The sequence below is a fragment of the Choristoneura fumiferana genome, chromosome 30 (assembly GCF_025370935.1).
Source record: "Choristoneura fumiferana chromosome 30, NRCan_CFum_1, whole genome shotgun sequence".
NCBI lineage: Eukaryota > Metazoa > Arthropoda > Insecta > Lepidoptera > Tortricidae > Choristoneura > Choristoneura fumiferana.
This window is the reverse complement of record NC_133501.1, coordinates 8,168,674-8,192,125: the sequence shown is the minus strand read 5'-3', so window position 1 is coordinate 8,192,125 and position 23,452 is coordinate 8,168,674. Positions and strand designations below refer to the sequence as shown.

Here is a 23,452-nt window from a genome sequence, read left to right as displayed (position 1 = left end):
TCGCATGAACCGTGATAGTTAGACAGTTGAAATTTTCACAGATTATGTATAACTGTGGCCGCTACAAACAGAATAAAATAAATATTTAAGGGGGCTCCCATACAACAAACGTTTTTTTTTTTAATTTTTTTGCTAATGTCTAATGAACGTTGTATAAATGGTAGGTACAGAACCCGACTCGTACGAGTCCGACTCGCACTTGGCCGTTTTTTATCTTGGCCTATAAACGTCCCACTGCTAGATACAAGCCTACACTCAGAATACAATACAATACAATGACAATGAACATAATTAGTATAAACAGGATGAGATGGTTTGGGTCATAATTCCCACTGCGGATTGAGAATTTCACACACACCATTGAAATTCTACGCTGGTGCATGCAGGTTTCCTCATGATGTTTTCCTTCATCGTAAGACTCATGATAAAGCAAAAATGTATGTAATAAATTCCAAAAAGCTTAAGTGTGGGCCTGGGCTTGAACCCACGACTCTGCTTAGAGGCCATATAGGCCGATCGGGCTGCGGTATTTTGCGGTAACAAGTTTCAAGAATTCTAAAGTTTCTTATTTGTTGCCTGTGGGTACAGTCGTACCTATGAAGCTTATTATAGCGTTTTGTGTCACTTTCGTCGCCTGCATTTTCCGAAATTCAAAGATTTGTGGTTGTTTTTTTTTTTTTTATAATAAATCGCAAAATAAATTGACTGGGGCAATGGAACTGGCTCATCATACATGTTTATTTAACGTTTGGGCTCCACAGAAAACCAGCGTTACTGCACATAATGTGCGGCAACACATGCTGAGTGGAGACCCTTTTTGGTATCCTGCCGTGTCACCTAGTAACATAGTTTTAGTGCTAGTTCTAGTCTTAGTTTTAGGTGGTACTTTTTGGAGCCAAAATAAACTTTTCTTTCTTTCTTTCTTTCTAAATTTAAGGTCAAACCACTTGGCAACCATAATCACGGACGATAGGAGACCTTTACACCTTAATAAGGCCCCATTTGTTGGAGCATACTACCACAGAATCAAAAACAGCTATCGAATACGTCCTGTCAAAGGATATTTTTAAAGCTAGTAGTATTTCCAATAATTACAATGAATATTGTAACTTATAACTAACACAATAAGGTTGAATTTCCAATTCAATGCATGTGGTCGCTAAATCGCCTCTACCTTAAGGGTTAACATTGATTGTGAAATTATGTATGAATATACAAAAAAATAAAAAACATCGATAATTTATTGAATGAGGCATTACTTTGCGGGGGTCCATAACTCCATAACGCGTGAGTGTAGTGTGGTGGTGATATGGGTTTGTGTTCTTACAGCTGGAGGAACTGCATGAACACACTTCTTGCATAAACGTAGCTATCAAAATGTTGCGGGTGAGCAAAGTAATTATTTCAGTTCATTTAAAAACATCTCGACGTCATCAAACGATGGTCTTGTTAAAGCCCTTCACGGAGAATGCAGACCGCTTCCGGGTGACACTTTCCCGGCCGGGCTAATACCGTAATGGAAATACCGACCCTGTTTTTTGTGTACACGCCCATAGAAACTGACATGAGCTTCTATGGGCGTGTACACGAAAAACAGGGTCGGTATTACCCGGGCCGGTAAAGAGTGTCACCCCTGCTTCCAACCGAAGCAACTGAAGGTCTATGGGGGAGGTCTATGGAGGACGATTTATTCTCTTTAAAGCCTGAGTGAATAGGCTGCTACTGAAGTAATGAACTACATCTGTCTCATTCACACTTGCCATCAGATGAGATAGTAAAGTCAGTCACGGGTCGGTTTTTTTAAGCCAATATTGAATTATAAGTACGACATTTGATTCGATTTGTAGCATTCGAACATGGCGGACGTAGACAATATCTAATTTGCTATTTCTATTTCTTTGGCTAGTTGAAGTATAATTTTGATAGTGTTTTATGCGGCGAATAACCTTAACAGTGAACAGTGATCACAAAATTCTATATTGCTCTCGTGTCTGACATTTTTTAATGCGCAAGTTGTCTCCGCGTGGTTTCTGGAATTTTACTATCAAGTTGCAAAAACTACAATCACCGTACGACGTCCCTCTCAAAGAGAGTTTACTTTGACACTGGCGAAATTATCCTATTAATTAGGAGAGAAAAGCCATATTTAAAAAGAGAAGAAGAAGAAGTACGACATTAGTGTATCTTAGTTTGTTGACGAATAATGAATGGCAGCTCCGATGTCTCAGTTACTTGCTTAACCTGTTGACAAAAAATAAAAAACATTTTCAAGAAAATATTCTGCTCACAGACGTGCTACATAATTTAAACCTTTCTTTGTAATTGCCGAACTTCTGTTGATTTGAAACCCGTTATTTTTTATTAGTATTTCGAGGGTTCCCTGGTCAAACCCTATTAGATAAAGTTGAAAACGTATAATATTTGTTCCAAACTATATGGAACATGACATGATTGTTTATGGTATTTTTTTATTTCTTTTTCTGTCCTTCAAATGAAATGTGTTGACTTTTGTAATTCTAAATTGATCTGTTCAATAAACGTGATTTGATTTTCTATAAAACTAAATTTTCTTTATTTGTTCCGCATATTCAAGTGCCCATATCACAAGGTCTATAACCAAGTATCGTGCAGAACATTTAAAAGTGGTCCTTCGAGCCGGATATGACCCAGCGACCTATGGATCACAATACCTAAGATTTAATAAGAAATAATAATAATAATAATCAATAATAATAACAGCAGTTCGTTTGTACAGCACGACCTGCAGTACAAGCTTGCCTCAGTAAGGCTTCATTGTTTTCATCAAGGAAGCCACTGGGAATTTTATTGTGAAAAGGTTCTACTGCAGGTCAGGTTAAGGTAGTAATTTACCTATAGTAGTATGACTTACAAGGGTTGTTGTACAAGCAAGGGCATGGGTTGGTGTGGGGGCACGCAAGGGACACTGAAGGTAGGGCCATTGAGAATGATGGGGTAGACAAGGTAGCGCACACACAAGGGTTTGGGCAGGGGCAGGGGCGAGGGTAGACAGGGCTAGGGCTGGGCGGAGGGCACACACAAGGGTTTGGGCAGGGACACGGCATAGGGCAAGGGCAGGGCGGGGGGCAGACACAAGGGTTAGGGCAGGGGCAGGGGTAGACAGGGCAGGGGCAGGGCGGAGGGCACACACAAGGGTTTGGGCAGGGACATGGCATAGGCAACGGCAGGGCGGAGGGCAGACACAAGGGTTAGGGCAGGGGCAGGGGTAGACAGGGCAGGGGCAGGGTGGAGGGCACACACAAGGGTTTGGGCAGGGGGAGAAAGGACAGCAAAGGTCTAAGGGGCAGGGATTGCAGTCGCAGTTGCAAGGGTTGAGGGGGCAAGCTTGGAGTTTGCAGCCAATGCATTTTAGAAGGTCCCCGATGACCGGCTTGGCTGATGCTATGTGACCTGGAAGAAGAATTTTTATTACTCGTAATATAGATAGCCGTGGTGGCCGAGTGGTTTGACCTATCGCCTCTCAAGCAGAGGGTCGTGGGTTCAAACCCCGGCTCGCACCTCTGAGTTTTTCCAAATTACATTTGAAATTTACCACGAGCTTTGCGGTGAAGGAAAACATCGTGAGGAAACCTGCACAAACCTGCGAAGCAATTCAATGGTGCGTGTGAAGTTCCCAATCCGCACTGGGGCCGCGTGGGAACTATTATAGCCCAAGCCCTCTTGTTCTGAGAGGAGGCCTGTGCCCAGCAGTGGGACGTATATAGGCTGGGATGATGATATAGATATTAGAAAGAAAGAAAGAAAATAATTTATTTATAACAGCAATGACACATAATAAGTAAAAATAACAATAAGAAATGTTGCCGCTATAAAAAGGTCCCGGCTCAGCATATCGCTGGTTGAAAACCAGCACTGGTCTTCCGCCGGGCCACAGGAGAGTGCAATTACGGAAAGTCACACAAAACAAATCAAAGTGAAATCAAATACAAAAATAGCTACGAGACTAAAATATAAGTTAAGTATTAAGAGAGAGATCACTGTCTCTTTCTAAAACGCTTTTCTCTGTACAGTTATAATAAAAAAAAAATATTGGTTATTTTTAGAACTTAATATACTTTACTTCGGTATGAACAATGTGGCTGGCAGCCCTTGGTAAGTATGGCAATATTTGTGTTAGGGCCAGTACAGACGGACTGCAGTCCAACTGCAACGTTTGCAGTCGACACAACTGCACTCAAACTGCACGCTGACTGCAATAAATATCTATGAGCAGTCGGCAGTTGCAGTTGGGCCAATCAACTATTTTACCGACACTTTGGGCGTCTCCTGCATTACCAAAATTGTCTCTGGCGTTACCAAAAAATCGTACTTCCAACAAGATATTTCGCGGTTTAATAGGTTGAACTTACGTAGGATGGCATGTAGTCATGTACACCATCTATTAAATTACAGAAAAAACATGTTTACTTACAAAAATCTGCAATTGATTGAAAAATGTCGCGGACAGATTAGTGTCGGTAAAAAAGTTGATTGGCCCAGTTACGTTGCAGTTGGGATGCAGATGCAGTCAATCTTTACTCGCCCTTACATCTAGATGCGCTATATCGTTAACATGCTTAGAGCCTTTTCACGCTTACGACTTCTTGCGGGAACTTTTTTGTGTAGGATCCAATTAAGTGGCAACAGTATTTCAATAAGAATAACTTGTATAAGAGGTAATGAGGCCAGTGTGTTCATGCCACAGGAGGGCCTCTAGATGCTATAGTTAGGTATTTTATGTTGTTTATTAATTTTGTTTCCTATCATATTATTGTACTTGTGTTGTGTATCGATATATAAACGGCTAAACCATTTTATTTCAATTAAATTAAAATAAATGCATTGAATAAGAATAAGGGATTAAGACTTACTATAAAATCAATGATTCTAACATTGACAGCGATATTTGGAAATAATTCCGATCCGCAATGGCGGTCCCTTATTCCAAATAGCGAATCTGTGTTAAAATCATAAAATAACACTGTTTTCTTCTCAACAGAGATTTTTCCGAACCGGTGGTAGATTTTTTTGACATTCATATGTGGTTGTTATAATGGCCTAAATTTAATAAAAATATTTTGACTGACTTTGAATACTTGCTATTCACACAAGAGAAACACAATGGACCACGAAAGAATAGGTCAGATTATAAGAGAGAGAGAGAGAGAGAGAGAGAGAGAAACATTTATTTACACATATACAACAAACACACACATATATAACATAACATAACTAACAAAAAGTTGGAAAACCCCTGACTTTGTTTGCTAGAAAACCTGCTTTCAAATAAAAAAATTGCATTCAAATCGCTCCACCCGTTTAAGAGCTACGGTGCCACAGACAAACAGACACTGACACACATAGCGGTCAAACTTATAACACCCCTCTTTTTGCGTCGGGAGTCAAAAAATAGACTAATTTATGTTAGAATCGCGATCCGAGCAAAACTCACGAGGGAACAAAATTTGTTATGAATGAAAATTTAAAATATCGATTTTAACATATATTTTTTTAGTAAAAATAATTGATTTATTATACAACAGATAGCTGTAATTAACAAATATATTAAATGAACTAAAATAATTTCTTTGCTCACCAAATTCAATCAATTCTTTTAGTTCATTGATATGGACCTCCGAAAAGTAACACCTGATTCAATAAATTAAATATATTAAAATAAAACTACCCTAAACTTAACAAACCTGCACAAAAAGAAAATATAAAAAAATAGGTACCTACCCAAAATGTTGTTTAACATTTTTATTTTAGTTCATTTAATATATTTGTTAATTACAGCTTTCTGTTGTATAATAAATCAATTATTTTACTAAAAAAATTTATGTTAAAATCGATATTTTAAGTCAAAAAATATTATTGAAGATGAATTACGATTTTTTTATTAGTAGTACTTACAATCTATGAACAGAAAAGTTATAAATAGTGGTGATTATGACTAGAAAAATATTAGGACGAACAATGTCATGTGACCATGTGAGTCCAAAGGGCTCGCTGCAACGTGGCCGAAACCTCAATGTATTGAAAAAAAAAACACATAAAACTTTATAAGATTAAAAGCCGCGAATAAAAAAAAACAGTTGAGAAATAAAAACCTTACCCGATATTATTAAACAAATAATTGCAAAAGAAAATACAGTAGCTCTATTCGCCATGTTTTCAACGCTACAACCAAATGTCGCACTTAAAATTTAGGAGGACTTGTTTTTATATAAGGTTGACTTCTTAGCTTTGATACATCTGATTTCCGATTAAAATAGCAATTCACTAAAACAATAATATTATACTTTATAACGTGTAGTAAAGATTCGCAACGACTAAAATTTGATCAAAGAAATAATTATCTACTAACACCCAGACGCAATTTCAGCGCTGAACTTTGTGTCAAACAAATATCAATTGTGTCTATCATCATCATCCTCATCATCAGCCCGAAGAAGTCCACTGCTGGACAAAGGCCTCCCCCTTAGAACGTCAGAATGAACGACAACTTGCCACTTGCATCCACCGGTTTCCCGTTACTCTCACGATGTCGTCAGTCCACCTGGTGGGAGGCCTGCCAACGCTTCGTCTTCCGGTTCGTGGTTGCCATTCGGGGACTTTTCTCCCCCAACGGTTATCTGTTCTTCGAGCGATGTAATTGTGTCTATGGGCGACGGTCAATCGCTTAGGGTAGAAGTACCGTTTTTGGCCAGTTGACATTTCAAGTAATATATATCTGGTGTGGGACGCAACGTGTGTCGACACTTTCGCACAGTCCCGCCATTCAGGCAACCCGCTCACAAGCCGGGGCTGCAGCTGACCAGGCCAGTTCTCAAGCGCCGCAAATACTCTTCTCTTTTTAAGGACTATGAGTTTGCGGCGCTCGCAGTGGAGACAATGGGTCCCTGGTCGGCTGACATGAGGGCCTTCCATGAAGCTGATAGAGACCTCAGGAGACCCCAGCGCTGGCGCTTACCTCTCCCAGCGAATTTCTCTGACTGTACAGAGAGGTAATGCCGCCAGGTGTTGGGGTCTATGCCGCAGGAGGGCCTCTTAGATGGTGTTTTCTTTTTATAGTTAGGCATATTTATGTAGTTTTTATTTATTTTGTTACCTATCATATTGTTGTATACATCTTGTGTTGTGTTTTTAAGTATGTGTCTATTCGTTATCATTACCTATTTAAATAACGAGTTAATAAAAATAGTAATATATAAAAAGGTATTGTATTAAAACAGTATGTTTAGTGAGTTTTCAAAAGTTTATACTGAAACGAATAAAGTTTGTAATGTTTTATTGCTATAAATTTTCAATGTTATATTTAAACAATACTCGTAAATGGCCATCAGCGGTACAGTGGCCACAAACGGTACTTCTGCCCTACCATCAGGCGGTCCGTTTGCTCGTTTGCCCTCTATTCCAAAAAAATATTTTTACTAAACAATTTCAATTAAATTCAATTCAGTTAGTGGAAGTTGGATTTTTAATGCTTGCTCCTCGTGTTCAAGGACTTCAATTCATGAGCCATCATGGAACCATTTCACAGTAAGCGTCATAGCAACATCGCATTGCTCATCTTGACCATACATAACCAAACCTGGTAGGCGCCAAAAATTTCGTTGAATTGTAGCGTTTGTGGCTTTAGTGGTACCTACAGAGCCCCGGTGCGTTTATGTTGAATACTTATTTAATAACTAACTGGTTATTGTTTTATTTTCAGGTACGCAAAATCAACATTATTTTTCGTAAGTACTTATGTATAAAAGAGTGCTATCTTTGCCAACAAACTGCTCAGCAGTTTGTCGAAAATATTTGTAAGTTGTCAATATGAAAATTGTGGCTTAATAAAGTTGTTTTTTATGATTTCATAAAACATATTTGTTGTCTTATTTATTATTTCAATAAAAACCTTCATAAGTGACCTACGCATTAAGTGACGGAAGAAGTGCAATTCCATTTAAAAATTCTATCAAGTAAGTACACAATTTGTAATTTTATTCAAAACAATTTTGCAGGTGGTAGGACCTTGTGCAAGGTCCGCCCGGATTGCTACCACCATCTTGCTCGCTAATCTACTAATCTAATTACTATCTGCAATACCCCTGGTGTTGCAGATGTTTATGGGCGGTGGTGATCTCTTACCATCAGAAGACCCACTTGCTCGTGTGCCATCCAGTGGAATAAAAAAAAACGTTCATTCTGTAAGCCAGCGGATTCGGAAAGACCATCGTTGCCAAGAATGCGCCGCAAGAATACTTTTTCAAAACCAAAATTATATTACAATTCTTTTAACTATTAAAGCAACGAATAGATATAACATAACATATAACAATACTATATAACAATAACAGATAGTCCAGATGCTCTACAAAAGACCTAGACTTTTTAGTACTTGGACTATCTGTTTATCTACTTGTATAAGTATCAACGCAAGCAAATAAATAATTTTGATTTTATTACCTATCTATAAAAGTTTACTTAAAAATTTCACACAATATAAAACAAAATAAAGGTAACTAAAACTACATACAAACTAAAATTATAAATAAAAAAGTTGCCCAAAATCACTGCCAGGTGGTAAGGTGCCTAAGGCTGGCAGCATTACCACGCTGTATGGCAATGCTTAATCTTTGTGCTAAGAAAAAGCCAGCCCTCTGGTCACCCGAAGCCGTAATCAATTTGGACGACAATGATTTATAAATATTAAAAGCACTCAAACCCCAAGGACCCATGGTTTCTACCCCAAACGGCTCAAAAATGTAGGCACTACTGATGGCTACATAATTTGCGCCGTTTGAGGCATTCCGCAGAGTCTGCAGCGGCACCGGCCCTGTTGGCTGTAGATGGAAGGTGGGACGGCGCGAGTGTGTCGACGCAAGTGGCGTCCCAAACCAACGGCCGTCCCATTTTCCATGGCATGAGCGTTATGTCAATAAATAATTATTACAAGCTATTATATAGTTTCACCTGTCTCGTTGTCTGTCTGTCTGTTATCAAATCTTGCAAGTTAAATCTTCATAATAAATTTCAGTATAATAATGGATTCAGGATGCTGATGGGACTGCCGCGCTTCTGCAGCGCATCAGGGATGTTTGCGCAGGCGCACACTGATGATTTTTACGCCGTAATGCGCAAGAAAACAGCCTCTTTGCTCAGTCGTTTGCGCGCCAGTCCCAACACCATCCTGAGGACAGTTGCTGACAGGTATGACTCACATATAATGCGTCATTTCAGGCACATTATAGTCAGTAAGAGGTCGTGCCCTGGTAGCAGTCGCCAATGATTTATTTAGATTTAAATTTATTCAATGAATTATTCTAGTTATTATTTCTGGTATTTATTTAAAAACAATATATTATCGTAAATTATTATTTAAATTCATTACTAACATAGTTATAGGATGACATTGTATGCTAACAAAACTATGGATTCTTTGTGATCTGAATTAAACGATTTTATTATTTTATTATAAATCGACCAACTTCCGGATGTTGGATTGACTTGAAATTTGGTATACTTATGTAAATTGCGTGACAATACAATAATTTGGTAGTGATGTTCTGGTAGTCTGGCCAGGATCGTCTCCGCGGGACGGAACTCTTCAACGGTTAATAACCCTAGTAATTACCACGCAGACAGCACAGTTGATGAGTATGACAATAAACATGAGACTCAGGGAGTCCGCTGATTTTCAGTCTACAACCTGACTAAGCCGTGGTGGCCTAGTGGTTTGACCTATGGCCTCTCAAGCAGAGGATCGTGGTTTGGAACCCCGGCTCGCACCTCTGAGTTTTTCGAAATTCATTTGAAATTTACCACGAGCTTTACGGTGAAGGAAAACATCGTGAGGAAACCTGCACAAACCTGCGAAGCAATTCAATGGTGTGTGTGAAGTTCCCAATCCGCACTGGGCCCGCGTGGGAACTACTGTCCAAGCCCTCTCATTCTGAGGAAGGCCTGTGCCCTGTAGTGGGACGTATATAGGCTGGAATGATGGATGGTGAACCTGACTAAAACTAACTTAGTCATTTAACTAAATCTAAGGTGGTGGTGGTGAAGGTGAGGTACGTGGGTTCGATTCCCCGTGCTGGTCTTATTTTTCTGTTTTTTTTGTGCATCTATATTTCAGTTTGTATTTTCAATTTAGGTTTTACGGGATGACCATAAAAGTAACAAAAAATTTGGAATTGAAATAAAAAATACAAAAAGATTCCAAAACACCAATCTAAATACAATATATTTTAGTCTTAATAAAGAATAAAATTCAGGTAAGTACACACTAATCTGTCCGCGACATTTTTCAAACAATTGCAGATTTTTGTAAGTAAACATGTTTTTTCTGTAATTTAATAGATGGTGTACATGAATACATGCCATCCTACATAAGCTCAATCTATTAAACCGTGAAATATCTTGTTGGAAGTACGATTTTTTGGTAACGCCCGAGACAATTTTGGTAACGCAGAAGACGCCCAAAGTGTGGGTAAAATAGTTGATTGGCCCTTTTATGTATTTATTTTATTCTAAAATTAGTAAAAAAACATCAGTTTCGTACGAGTAAGTTTCGATACTTTACGACCGATACTGTATCGGTAGAAGTATCGATACCTCAGTGGTATCGTTTTATCCCTAGTCGGTTTATTAATTTATTAAATTTCGGAATCTTTGAATGTAAAGTTATGACTACTATTTAATTTAGTTACTTTATGACTGCATCTGCAGGTGGTAGGACCTTGTGCAAGGTCCGCCCGGATTGCTACCACCATCTTGCTCGCTAATCCTGCCGTGAAGCAGCAGTGCTTGCATTGTTGTGTTTCGGCGTGGAGAGTAAGACAGCCGGTGAAATTACTGGCACGTGAGGTATCCCATCTTAGGCCTCTAGGTTGGCAACGCGTCTGCAATACCCCTGGTGTTGCAGATGCTTATGGGCGGTGGTGATCTCTTACCATCAGGAGACCCACTTGCTCGTTTGCCATCCAGTCGTATAAAAAAAAAAAAATCTAAAAAACGACATGCTTTTACCCTAACCACAAAAGCCGTACACCGCCATCTACCGGCGAGTAGGGAAGTTATTCTTCTAACAACTTATTACACTAACTAGCCGTTATCCCTATCACGCGGGAACTATGCAATTTTCCGGGATAATAACCTAACTAACAAAATGTTGGAAAACCCCCGACTTTGTCACTCCAAAGTTCAATATCTCAAAAAGGGCTTATCGATTTTGATGAAACATGTCTAAAAACCATTGAACGACGCAGAAACCTGATACCAATAAAAAAACGGCATTCAAATCGGTCCACCCGTTTAAGAGCTACAGTGCCACAGACAGACACACAGACAGCTACACACAGACACACATAGCGGTCAAACTTATAACACCCCTCTTTTTGCGTCGGGGGTTGAAAAACTATCGGGCATCGAAAAAATTCTGAATATCGAAAATTGAAATCCAAAATAATAATATTAATATTTTAACTACTTATAGATATTTCAAAAAGTCGACGGCCAAAATATCGAACCCACCTAACCTAAGTACTTTCGAATCTTTCGATATTTTGACCGTCGACTTTTTAACATTAGATATATTAATTTTCGATATTCAGATACGTCCCCAAACTATCCTATGTCCTTCCCCGGGACTCAAACTATCTGTATACCGAATTTCATCTGAATCTCGGTTTAGCGGCAGACGTAAATGAAGTAACATACAAACAGACTTACAAACTTTCGTATTTATACACTCACCATTGTAATACCGTTTTTGATTTAAGTACGTAATGAAATAGAACTACGCTTTTATACAGCAAAATTCATTAACCGTGTTATGGATTGTCTCATCTTATACGCCTCATAGATTTCAAAACATCGACAATTTTTAAAAACATTTCTTTAATAGAAACAAGCTCAACTCGCGGCTTGCTCCGATGAAGATTTTAGATCGGGTTTGGATAGAGGTACTTAACAATAATAATAATAATAAATAAATTGCTTTAAAACGCTCTCAAAATTGTCAAAAGGCCGTAAATATATTTATTTTATTGTTTAAATTATTTTGTATTTTTATTTTTGTCATTTTAATTGTTAGTTATAATTTTATTTTTTATTTTGCAACTACCTTGTTTACATTATTTTGTACAATTATAAGTTTACATACATAAAAAAGAACTAACCTAAGATATCTTATTTAACTATAACAATGAAAATTATAAAAAGTTATTGTATTAATTCTTATCCTTGACATTTTAGCCGTTATTATTTTTAATATTAATTTAAATGCCAGGGAGAACCAATCTTATTTTAATTGTTATTTTTCACATCATGACATGATCGGAATTTTATTTTTATATTACTATTAATCTTATTTATATCTTTGACAATTTCTATATAAATTCTTATACTTAACTGACATTTATGTTAATTATAATATAATCTTATATTGAATGAATAAAATAATGAACTAAACTATAACAAACAAAATAAAAAAGAACACAGAGGACCGAAGACAGAGTTAAGATAACGGTGTCAAATACGCCTTGACGACATTTTTAATAACAGAAGGTTCTGTCGTATATTATACAAACATTTCTAATTAAATCTCCACTCTGTCAAATGTTGTACGAATCACTGAACCATGAGAGATGATATCAAAACAGTCTAAATTAGTTTCTTTTAGTTTTTCGTATATAAAGCGCGGGTTTCTAGTGTTAATACAGATCGAAAAACAAGCTCCACCATGGCTTCCAAGACCTGCTTTGTCTTCATTGGTAAGTTTTAAAACATATTCAAATAAAAAATAAGACATTTACATCTGTCATTCCATCGCTACTTTAAAAAACAACATACCTTAAAATCGGTAATTTTTTCGAGTGAACTTTGTGTACATTATTTAAATGATTTATTGACTAACAATGCAACTGATCAATTGACAATTGACAGCTGAACAAATGACAATTTTACTGGCTGTAGCTAGAGAAATATTAAATTCATTGAGAATTGTAGAAGTGCACTAAGAAAGAACTTTCGAAAGCTTGGACCTAAGCTAGTTATATATATACATACCAACCAAGACAAGACCAAGCCTACACCCCTCAGTAATTAATAATAGATCGTTCACAATCATATTTACCTGCTTATTAAGTAAAACCTCCACTCTTTTTTACCCGACTGCAAGGAAGTGGTATTGTTTTATTCACGGTACACTTGGTGTTAACCAATTGACCTAGTCCCAAAGTAAGCAACTGGGGAAAAATGGGTACTAAGCAAACGGATAAACCTTAAACATACTTAAATACATACATTTATTTTTATAACAAATCAAAATAACTAAACAAACCAAAATTTTACAAAACAAAATTAGGAATTTCGTGATCTGGCGGATTCGATCGGCCGCCGACATACCTATACACCCACACAATCAGCATTACATATTTGGCTTTATAATAAAGTTTTTTTACAATTTGGCAATAAATTAATGTTTATTTTTATTTTATTTCTAGGACTCCTGTGCCTGGCCAATGCTAATCCCTTGTTTCCTGGGATGGGGACCGTGTGCGAGACCGCCCCTAACATCGGCCTCCCTGGCCTGGGAGCCACTACGGTCTGCGAATCCACTCCTAACCTCGGATTAGGCTACGGTTTAGGCCTAGGAGCCCTGGGCGGGCTTGGCGCGACAACTGTCTGCGAATCCACCCCTAACCTAGGATTAGGATTAGGCCTCGGCGGTCTAGGCTACGCCGGTCTCGGTCTAGGAGGTGCCACTACTGTCTGCGAATCAGCACCGAATCTAGGTTTAGGACTTGGTGGACTGTACGGAGGTCTAGGCTACGGCTTAGGAGGTCTTGGTAGTTTGGGAGTTCTGGCGGTCTTGGAGGTCTTGGAGCTACTACTGTTTGTGAATCATCACCTAATCTGCTTGGTCTTGGATACCCTCTTGGGCTCGGCGGTCTAGGTAACGGGCTTGGCGGTCTAGGTAACGGGCTTGGCGGTCTAGGTAACGGGCTTGGCGGTCTCGGTTACGGGCTTGGCGGTCTCGGCGCAACCACAGTCTGTGAATCTGCTCCTAATCTAGGTTTAGGTCTAGGAGCGTATCCCCTTGGTTTGGGAGGTCTTGGTTTAGGCGGTTTGGGATTGGGCGGTCTTGGTGCAAGCACTGTTTGTGAGACCGCTCCTAACTTTGGCTTAGGGGCATATCCCCTGGGTCTAGGCCTCGCTGGGCGCGGTCTGGGTCTGGGCTAGGTCCTTTTTTATAAACAGTTCGTCCTCCTTAAATAACTCGTTTACGTGTGTGGGAGGAAGTATCACCAGGCCTTTCTTAAGTTATAACCAAGAATCCAAGACATCTGATAATTCACAGCGTTTTATAGGCCATCTTTTTTAACAAACCGGTCTCATTTCGGAATGATTAATCCCAATTCGCAGATCTAAAGTTACTTATGTTCATTCTCTCCGTTAAGTTCTTAAAATCTTAAGTATTACTTATTGGTGTTCTCATCTCTGTTTATTCTTGCAAAATAAACAGAGGTGACTGATTTACTAATATGTCAGATAAAACACGAGGAACTTAACAAAGATTCATGGAGTAAAGACAAGTACTATTGAGAAAGTCGGGCACTTTTGTTACTAGTCGTTTGCAAACTAAGAATTGCGAAATGTGAAAAATTCTATCCGAGTACAATATTAAAATCATAATGTTAAGAAGCATATAGAAAAAAACTTCAGATTTAAAGGTTCAATTTTAGATTACTGTATTTTGTAGCAAATTTATTTGTTGCCTTTTATTAGATATCCATTTTCAAATTGTATATTATATTTTATCAAAATGTTAAGCCTACAGTCTGGATTGAAAAAAAAGTGTTTATCAAAAATTTTCTTTTTGTTTATGTATTTCATTGGATAATAAATTTATGTATTGGAATTTTTGTTTAACTTGAAACCTTTCATCCCTGTTTGCTGTTTTATAGAAGGGTTAAGTAAAATAAAACAAACTTACATAATAATATGCTGTTGATATCACCCGTATAATATTCGATTGCATTCACACTTACAAAAGTAGCCTTAAATAATATATACAAATAAATAAAATACATATAATTTTTCAAGACAGTTAACCTTAGTCCTAAAAAGGATATTTCTATCTAAAAAACGTCAAACTACACATAATGTAGGACCTTTCAAAAATATTCAGTCAAAAGCAACAAGTAGACTACAGTTAAGGATCTAAGTTTTATTACTTAGTAGACCCTAGATAATATTATAAGTACAACGTACAAAGTCTTATTTACCAAAACGGGAATATTAACAAAACTTTGTTACATTGCCAATGTTGTCGGGAATTTTTGAAATATACTTCTATATTCCGAGAACTTGGAGAAGTTCGTAACATTGCCAATATTGTCAGGCATTTCAAGCGGCAATATAGCCGATATATTCTCAAGTAGGTACATTTGAGTGTACTCGGATAAGTTCTTAACATTGGCAATATTGTCGGATCATATCCCAAGTGACAATATTGCCGGTATATTCCCACGTAAGTCTAAGCGATGACGTTATCCTACACTATTTGGCCTGACGACTTTTAAATAAGACCTAAAATTGGCATGGGCAAGGAAAAGGGCATGGTGGCGGGCATGGAGGGGGGCATGGAGGGGGGCATGGGCAGGGAAGTTTCTTCACTGACGCACAACCGCAGGTCCGGAAGGTCTGGGGGGCGTCCGGTTGGAAGACGATGGTGGGGGGCGCTGGTACTATGATCCGTGGGGGGGAGATCACCAGTGGCACCGGGAGGGGAGGCTGTACATTCGCTGGTTGGATCTGGTGACGAAATTGATAATGTAGAACTAATATTCGGTAATCCTTGCTTGTTCTCGTGGGAACTACGGTAAAGCCCTCTTATTCTGAGAGAAGGCCTGTGTCCAGCAGTGGGACGTATATATGCTGGGATGATGGTGAGGCCTGAATAAGAGTTTTTGCCTGTAGTTGTGTAGTACCCATACGGCTGGGTCCGCATCTAGATCAAGAACTCCACATGCACTATTTAAGGTGTTCTCCCAATGTTTACTTCTCCTAAATCTCATAGACATAAAATTCCAAAACACACAGAGAATGCGCAGCGTATGACGTCCACCAACGAAATGGCCGGATGACCTGGTTAAAGCCGCGGGTTCAGAGTGGATGCAGGCCGCGTCCAACCGAAGCAACTGGAGGTTTGTGGGGGAGGTTTATGTCTAAAAGTGGGTGGTCTACGACTGATCTGGTGCTGACAGAGGCACGAGCCCGGGCATCGATCCACGATCCTTTGCTTGAGAGGCCTGTTCCCGCCACGCGGGACGTCTAAGCATTAATCTCTTTTCAATAATCCGCTCAGTCATTCTCATTCGAAACGCGGCGAGCACGCTGCGGTGTCAGTCAACAAGAAAACGCTGTCGCGAGAGGTCATATCATTCGCTCCGCTCTGCGCTCGCTTAGCTCGATATACGCTATCTACCGGCCGTTCCTAGAACTGGTGACAAGTGTGACAGTGCAGTGTCAATCCAGCTCAGTCCTCAGAGAAAGGACTTTCATCAGCTCAGCTCTTCGCGGCGTTACCGCGTACGACGAGAGTTCACCACACGTAAGTCCTTTCCCCTATCTCCCACTTTCTCATCTCACCGTCGCATGTTAGCCCGCAGCGGCTTCAAGGCTATAGCTCAAACCACAAGGCTATGGGACAGTTAAGCTTACCTTGATGGGGCACGGGCGCGGCACAGGGCTGACGCAGCAGCCCAGCAGCTTCACCATAGGGCTATGGACAGTCTTACCTTGATGGGCGGGCGCGGCACAGCCCTGACGCAGCCCAGCCCAGCAGCTTCAAGGCCATAGCTCAAACCACAAGGCTATGGGACAGTTAAGCTTACCTTGATGGGGCACGGGCGCGGCACAGGCACCGGTGGGGGTCTGACGCAGCCCCCAGCCCAGCAGCTTCAAGGCCATAGCTCAAACCACAAGGCTATGGGACAGTTAAGCTTACCTTGATGGGGCACGGGCGCGGCACAGGAACTGGTGGGGGTCTGACGCAGCCCCCAGCCCAGCAGCTTCAAGGCCATAGCTCAAACCACAAGGCTATGGGACAGTTAAACTTACCTTGATGGGGCACGGGCGCGGCACAGGCACCGGTGGGGCTCTGACGCAGCCCCCAGCCAGCTTCAAAGCCATAGCTCAAACCACAAGGCTATGGGACAGTTAAGCTTACCTTGATGGGGCACGGGCGCGGCACAGGCACCGGTGGGGGTCTGACGCAGATCGGAGGCGGCACTGGTGGGCACACGGGCGGCGGGCGGACGCATATCGGCGGTGGAACCGGCGGTTGCACTTGTGGTGGTTGTACGCGGATGGGCTCAGGCTGAGGAGGTTGGACCGGGCGGGGCTTGACCCAGATCGGTTGGGGTCGGGGCAGGGTTATCTGGCCTGGTCGGACTACGATTGGTTGTTGCTGCTGGAATCGTATTTCACCCGGTCGCACGACAATGCTACCTGTAAATGACATAAAGACATTAATAATGCTGTTGAAGCTAATAGTTGTCCTCTCTCTCGCTTGATGATAAGTGCAGATAAGGCTGAAGATATAGAAGAGAAAGAAAAAAGAAAATACATTTTATTAAACGTCATGAAACATTACAGAACAAAAGAACAAAAGCAGGTGGTAGGACCTTGTGCAAGGTCCGCCCGGATTGCTACCACCATCTTGCTCGCTAATCCTGCCGTGAAGCAGCAGTGCTTGCACTGTTGTGTTTCGGCTTGGAGAGTAAGACAGCCGGTGAAATTACTGGCACTTGAGGTATCCCATCTCTGGCCTCTAGGTTGGAAACGCATCTGCAATCCCCCTGGTGTTGCAGGTGTCTATGGGCGGTGGTGATCTCTTACCATCAGGAAACCCACTTGCTCTTTTGCCATCCAGTCAAACTAAAAAAAAAAGTGCTGTCCAGAGTTTGCTTTAATAGGTACTAACCAGACGGAGCCTGCCCATATCCAAAGTTGACTTGCTGTGCGCATGGATTGCAGGGTAACACGTCGATCGAATTATCGCAGGGGCTAGGGCACGGCTCGGGGCACGGGCGTGGGCAGGGACACGGGCAGGGGTCGGGGCACGGGCAGGGGTCGCAGGGGCACGGGCATTGGGGGTCAGGCTGGGCCTCTGGGTCCGGGAGAGGCTGGGCTAGACCTGAGCCCAGGATTAGAACTGGAAAAGAAATGCTGTATCAGTGTTTGTCTTTAACATAATTTGCCACTGCGGGTGTTTTAGATCATCATATCAACCATAGGACGTCCACCGCGCAGCATAAGCTGAGCCTGTTCCTTTTTCCACACAGTGCAAGGGACTGGCCAACACATTCTATATTAGTTTATTGTTTATTTGTATTCTGTGTGCCTATCCTGTATTGTTCATGTTGCCAAATAAATCAATCTTCTTCTTCTTCTTCACCGTTGGACATTGGCGTCCCCCATAGACCTCCAGTTGCTCCGGTTAGAAGCGACCTGCATCCACTTTGACCAGGGCATACGTCCATCTCGCTGGTGGACGTACTACGCTGCGCTTTTCGCTTGTCTATGTGGGTGGCCTTCGTTCTTCTACGTCCGCAGCTTCGCTCACATTAAATTTGTGGTAACAGACCCTTTTCATGTCGCTCTCATCGATGAGAGCGGAATATAGATGTCGCTAGTGCTGCTGCTAAGTAGCGTAGTAGAAATAAGCAACCTGAGATATGTATGCATAGGAAAAATTCTAGGAAACGTTAAAATACATAAAATACATTCGCAGGTGGTAGGACCTTGTGCAAGGTCCACCCGGATTGCTACCACCATCTTGCTCGCTAACCTGCCGTGAAGCAGCAGCGCTTGCACTGTAGCATTTCGGCGTGGAGAGTAAGACAGCCGGTGAAATTACTGGCACTTGAGGTATCCCATCTTAGGCCTGTAGGTTGGCAACGCATCTGCAATCCCCCTGGTGTTGCAGGTGCCTATGGGTGGTGGTGATCTCTTACCATCAGGAAACCCACTTGCTCGTTTGCCATCCAGTCGAATAAAAAAAACATGTTTCTTTATCTCAAATTGTTAGCCTAAAAACAAAGCTTAAAGCTGTGTTTCCACTGATAATGTGCGAGGATTTGTTGCGAGGAATGTTTTTCATTTACCTCGCCTCGCTACACTCAGCTGTTTCCAACACAGATGTGCTGTGCGAGGCGAAGTAAATGAAGCGTTTCTACTCGTATTGGTTAATGAAAAACATATTCCTCGCAACACATCCTCGCACATTATTGGTGGAAATGCAGCTTTATGCTTCTAGCTTCAAATGACAATGAGAAGAACATAGATAAGTTTATCCTATTTTTTTATTTGTCAATACCATCTGGGCAGGGTGGACTGTTATTGTAGGCTGGTAGCGGCGCTGGAATTTCTTCATAAGGGTTCCAGACCGGTTTTATATAATAATAAATAATTATGGTTAATGATGTTATTGTGGATTGTGACATATAATATTTAATAACTAATAATTTATTTAATTTAATTTAATTGAATATCGGGAACTGTATTTTTATGTTTTTAATTGTTGGAGAATTATTTATAAATCTACTAACATAGTTGTAAGATTTTATATTACTAAACCATCTATGGAACATTGTGTTTGAAATAAATGGATTATTATTTTCGAAGGATTGCTTTTTCTCAGCTCTAGGCTGGTATTAACTACATTTACGGGTTATCCACCAAGTAAATGTAGCAAGAGTTATAATAAATATATTTTAAGAAGATTGCTGAGGGCTATTTTCAGGGTCTAGTTGCATGAACTTTCTCACTATTCTGCATGTATTAAGTATTGCGGCTTTTTGTAAAATTGTGTAAACGTGTGATTTTATGCCTAATAATTTTAAGCTATGGTGTAGGTGGTTTGGGATGACGCCTGTTGTAGATAGGACTATTGGAACTACGTACACTTTTTCCTGTCTCCATAGTCTAGCAACTTCGTCTTTTAGGTCTGCGTATTTTGTTATTTTTTCCGTGATGGTCTTTTGTAAATTGTGTGTGTTAGGGATTGAGATATCTATGAGGTATGTAGTTTTGTTTATTTTATCTATTAATGTGATGTCAGGTCTATTATAGTGGATAGTACGATCTGTGAGTATGGCGCGGTCGTAGTATAATTTGTGTGTTGTATTCTCAAGTACTACCTGTGGTGTGTATTTGTAGTACGGGGTGTGTGTGTCTTGTATAAGTTTATGTTTGTGTGCCAGGTTTTGATGGATGATGTTTGCGATTTGATTGTGTCTGTGTGTGTAGTCTGTTTGTGTTAGCGTTGTGCATGCTCCGGTTATGTGTTGTATGGTTTCCGATTGGTTATGACATCTGCGGCATTTGTCGTTTGTGAGTGTTGGATCTTTTATTATATATTTTCGGTAGTTTTTAGTATTTACGATTTGGTCCTGAATTGCAATAATGAAACCTTCAGTTTCTGGGAACAAACTGCCTATTTTTAGCCATGTGTTTGATGCAGGTGTGTCTATGTGTGTTTGTTCTAAGTCACGAGGATGTCGTCCATGAAGTACCTTTTTCTTCCAATTATTTATAAGTTCTGCTTGTGGGTCATTGCCGTTAATATTTTGCGTGACAGGTGGTTCGTGTAGGTTTAGCGGAGTGTAGTTGTGGTCATTTTGGACGATTGTATTGTGTATATTGCTTGTACGTGATTTGGTGTGAAAAAATGTTTGTAAGCTGTGTATTTGTTTTTTCCAGAGATAATGAATGTTTATCATGCCCCTACCTCCTTCCTGTCTCTTGATAGTCAGTCTTTCTATTGCAGATTTAGGGTGTAAATGGTTATGTTTTGTTAGTGTTGTGCGTGTAGTTCTTTCTATGGCTTCTATATCGGTCTTGGACCATTTTATAACTCCAAATGAGTATGTCAGGATGGGGATGGCGTAAGTGTTTATGGCTTTAATTAAATTTTTGCCAGATAATTGCGATTTGCATATTTTATTTAGGCGGTTTTTGTACTCAGTACTTAATGTATGTTTAGTTATAGTATGGTCCAAGCCCTTTAACTGTTTGTATCCGAGATATTTGTATAGGTCATTTGTTTCCATTGCTGTTATAGTGTTATTGTCGTCTATTGTATAGTTACCTGGTTGTATCTTTCCTTTTACTATGTGTAGTGTTTTACATTTCTCTATGCCAAATTCCATGTTGATGTCGTTGCTGAATGTTGCTGTGATTTCTATTAATTTTTTCATGTCTTTGTCTGTCTTGGCGTATAATTTTATGTCGTCCATATAAATGAGGTGTGATATACGTGTATCTGTTGGAGTGTTCCTGAAGTTGTATCCAACTCGGCTGTTGTTCAGTAGATGTGATAAGGGGTTGAGGGCGAGACAAAACCACATGGGACTCAAGGAATCGCCTTGATAGATACCTTTCTTAATGGAGATGGTGCGCGTTGTTACTGTGTTATTACCAGCATTTAATTGAAGAGTAGTTTTCCATTGATTCATTATATTACGTAGAAAGTGAGTTATTTTTGGGTCTATCTTATATATCTCTAATATTTGTAGCAGCCAGGAATGGGGTACGCTATCAAAAGCTTTTTTGTAATCAATATATGTACAGTGTAGGTTTCTATTTTTACTAGTCGCGTGTTTGTGGATGGTGGAGTCAATAATCAGCTGCTCCTTGCATCCCATGTGGCCTCGCCTGCATCCTTTTTGTTCCTCTGATATGATTTTGTTGTGTTCTATGTGACTATTGATTTTTCTAGTTATTGCTGATGTTAATATTTTATATATGGTGGGTAAGCATGTGATTGGTCTGTATTGTGATGGATGTGAGGAATGAGTTGTTTTGGGCAGCATATATGTTATACCGGTGGCTATAAATTCTGGTATATTTTGTTTGCCTAATATTATTTCTGTTAAGTTTTTTGCTATGTGTTTGTGTAGTGATGTTAATTTTTTATACCAGTAGTTATGTATTTTGTCTATCCCAGGTGATTTCCAATTGTGTAGTTTCGCTGTTATATTTGTTATGTCGGTTTCTGTGATCTCCTCAAATGTCATCTCTTCTATTGTATCCCATTTCTTTCTTTCTGTTTCTATCCAGTCTGCTTGGTCATTATGTTGTTTATTTTCTTCCCATATGCTACCCCAAAACGTCTCTAGTTGTGTCTGTGTTGGTATGGATGTGTCTGTGTGAATCTCTGTGTGTTGCGTGTGATTGTGTAGGTTCCTGTAAAATCCTTTTTCATTTGTTGCAAATAAAATATTGTCATTCTTTCGTTTTTGTGCTTTCATATACCTTCTAAGTCTATGTACCTTTAGTGCCAGTTTCTGTTTTAATGTATCTAAGTATTCTTCTGGTTTTCTGTTATCTGCTTCATGTCTAGTGTGTGTAATCCTGCTCCTAAATATCTCTTCTACTCTTTTCACTACTTTACGAGACCTATTATTATTTATATATTGGGTGAGTCTACCACAATCTGCCCTGAGTTGTTCAATATCTCTTTCTAGTCTAGCTTGCCATGGAGGTTTGTTAATGTTCTTTTTCTTACTGTGTAGTGTGTGTTCTGTTATCTTGTAGTTTAGCTCTTCGGAGATGACTACAGCGGTGCAGTAAATAAGGGTATGAATATCTATTAGTTGTGTGTCGTCAGAATGAAATCTATTCAGTATGTCGCAGTTAAATAGATGCACTAACTGTGAGAGTGTGTTACTGTATTTTAACTTTGGTAATTTCGGTCTACTACATGGGTTCATTCCAGAGTATTTGGCTATTGCAGAGTGAAATTTATCAAGAATTACTTGAGTGTTCGGTTCAGTTATTGTGTCGGGGTTAACTAAAGCTCCTATATCATTTTCTACAGTTAATGTTATAGTCTCAGTCTGAGTGGACGAGTTGGACATGTGTGATTGTGTGTATAGTGTATGTGTGTCTTGTGAGTGTTGTTGTGCATCATTTTCGGTATGATCGTGCGATGGTATGAAAGCCGTTGAATCATGTTCGAGATCTACATTATTTAACTGTTTTGTACTTCGTTTTTCAATTGGGTTAGTTCTTGGTCACTTAAATATTTATTTCTAATAATGACCCGTCTTTGATCGGATACACGTTGTTCGCTAACTTTAACAGTGGGATATTGTTGTTGGAAAAGTTCATGTAACTGTTTTCTGTAAGTGTCATGTCTGTCTCTAATTTAGTGATATAGTAGTAGGTGCGCATGATGAATAGGTTAACATCTTTGGTCCAACTCATGCGCACCCTAGGTTCCCAGCCTTAGTGGACGCAGGCAAAAAGGCATTCGCCTCCTGCGCAACATCTAAGACGGGCGTGGGTGCTCTGCGAGAGCCCACGGAGGATATTGGTGATGGATATATAAGATGCTGTTGATGGACTGTATGGGTCTACTGCTGAGTTT

General features: G+C 39.9%; 3 protein-coding genes across 7 annotated transcripts in view; 2 read left to right on the top strand and 1 right to left on the bottom strand.

The window, feature by feature from the left end:
- The window catches only part of LOC141444740 (igLON family member 5-like), a 253,183-nt gene that overhangs the window by 110,261 nt on the left and 119,470 nt on the right, over positions 1-23,452 (top strand). Inside the window, exon 2 of one of the 5 annotated variants that reach the window (XM_074110364.1) lies at positions 7,736-7,760. The exons of the other annotated variants lie outside the window; for them this stretch is intronic. The gene's annotated coding sequence lies outside the window, so the exon portion shown is untranslated. The remainder of the gene's footprint in view (positions 1-7,735; positions 7,761-23,452) is intronic. 5 annotated transcript variants of the gene reach the window in all.
- LOC141444508 (uncharacterized) lies at positions 1,224-18,233 on the bottom strand (the record flags this gene model as incomplete). Its single annotated transcript, XM_074110057.1, is given in 6 exon segments — positions 1,224-2,241; positions 2,891-3,223; positions 3,280-3,429; positions 15,615-15,828; positions 17,246-17,526; positions 18,002-18,233. Coding segments are annotated over 6 exon segments (1,215 nt in total), but the record flags the coding sequence as incomplete, so codon positions are not given.
- LOC141444757 (uncharacterized) lies at positions 12,680-14,053 on the top strand. The gene is made up of 2 exons (XM_074110394.1): positions 12,680-12,782; positions 13,515-14,053. Exons 1-2 carry the CDS (start codon positions 12,752-12,754, stop codon positions 13,964-13,966), a joined length of 483 nt encoding a protein of 160 aa, XP_073966495.1. The 5' UTR covers positions 12,680-12,751; the 3' UTR covers positions 13,967-14,053.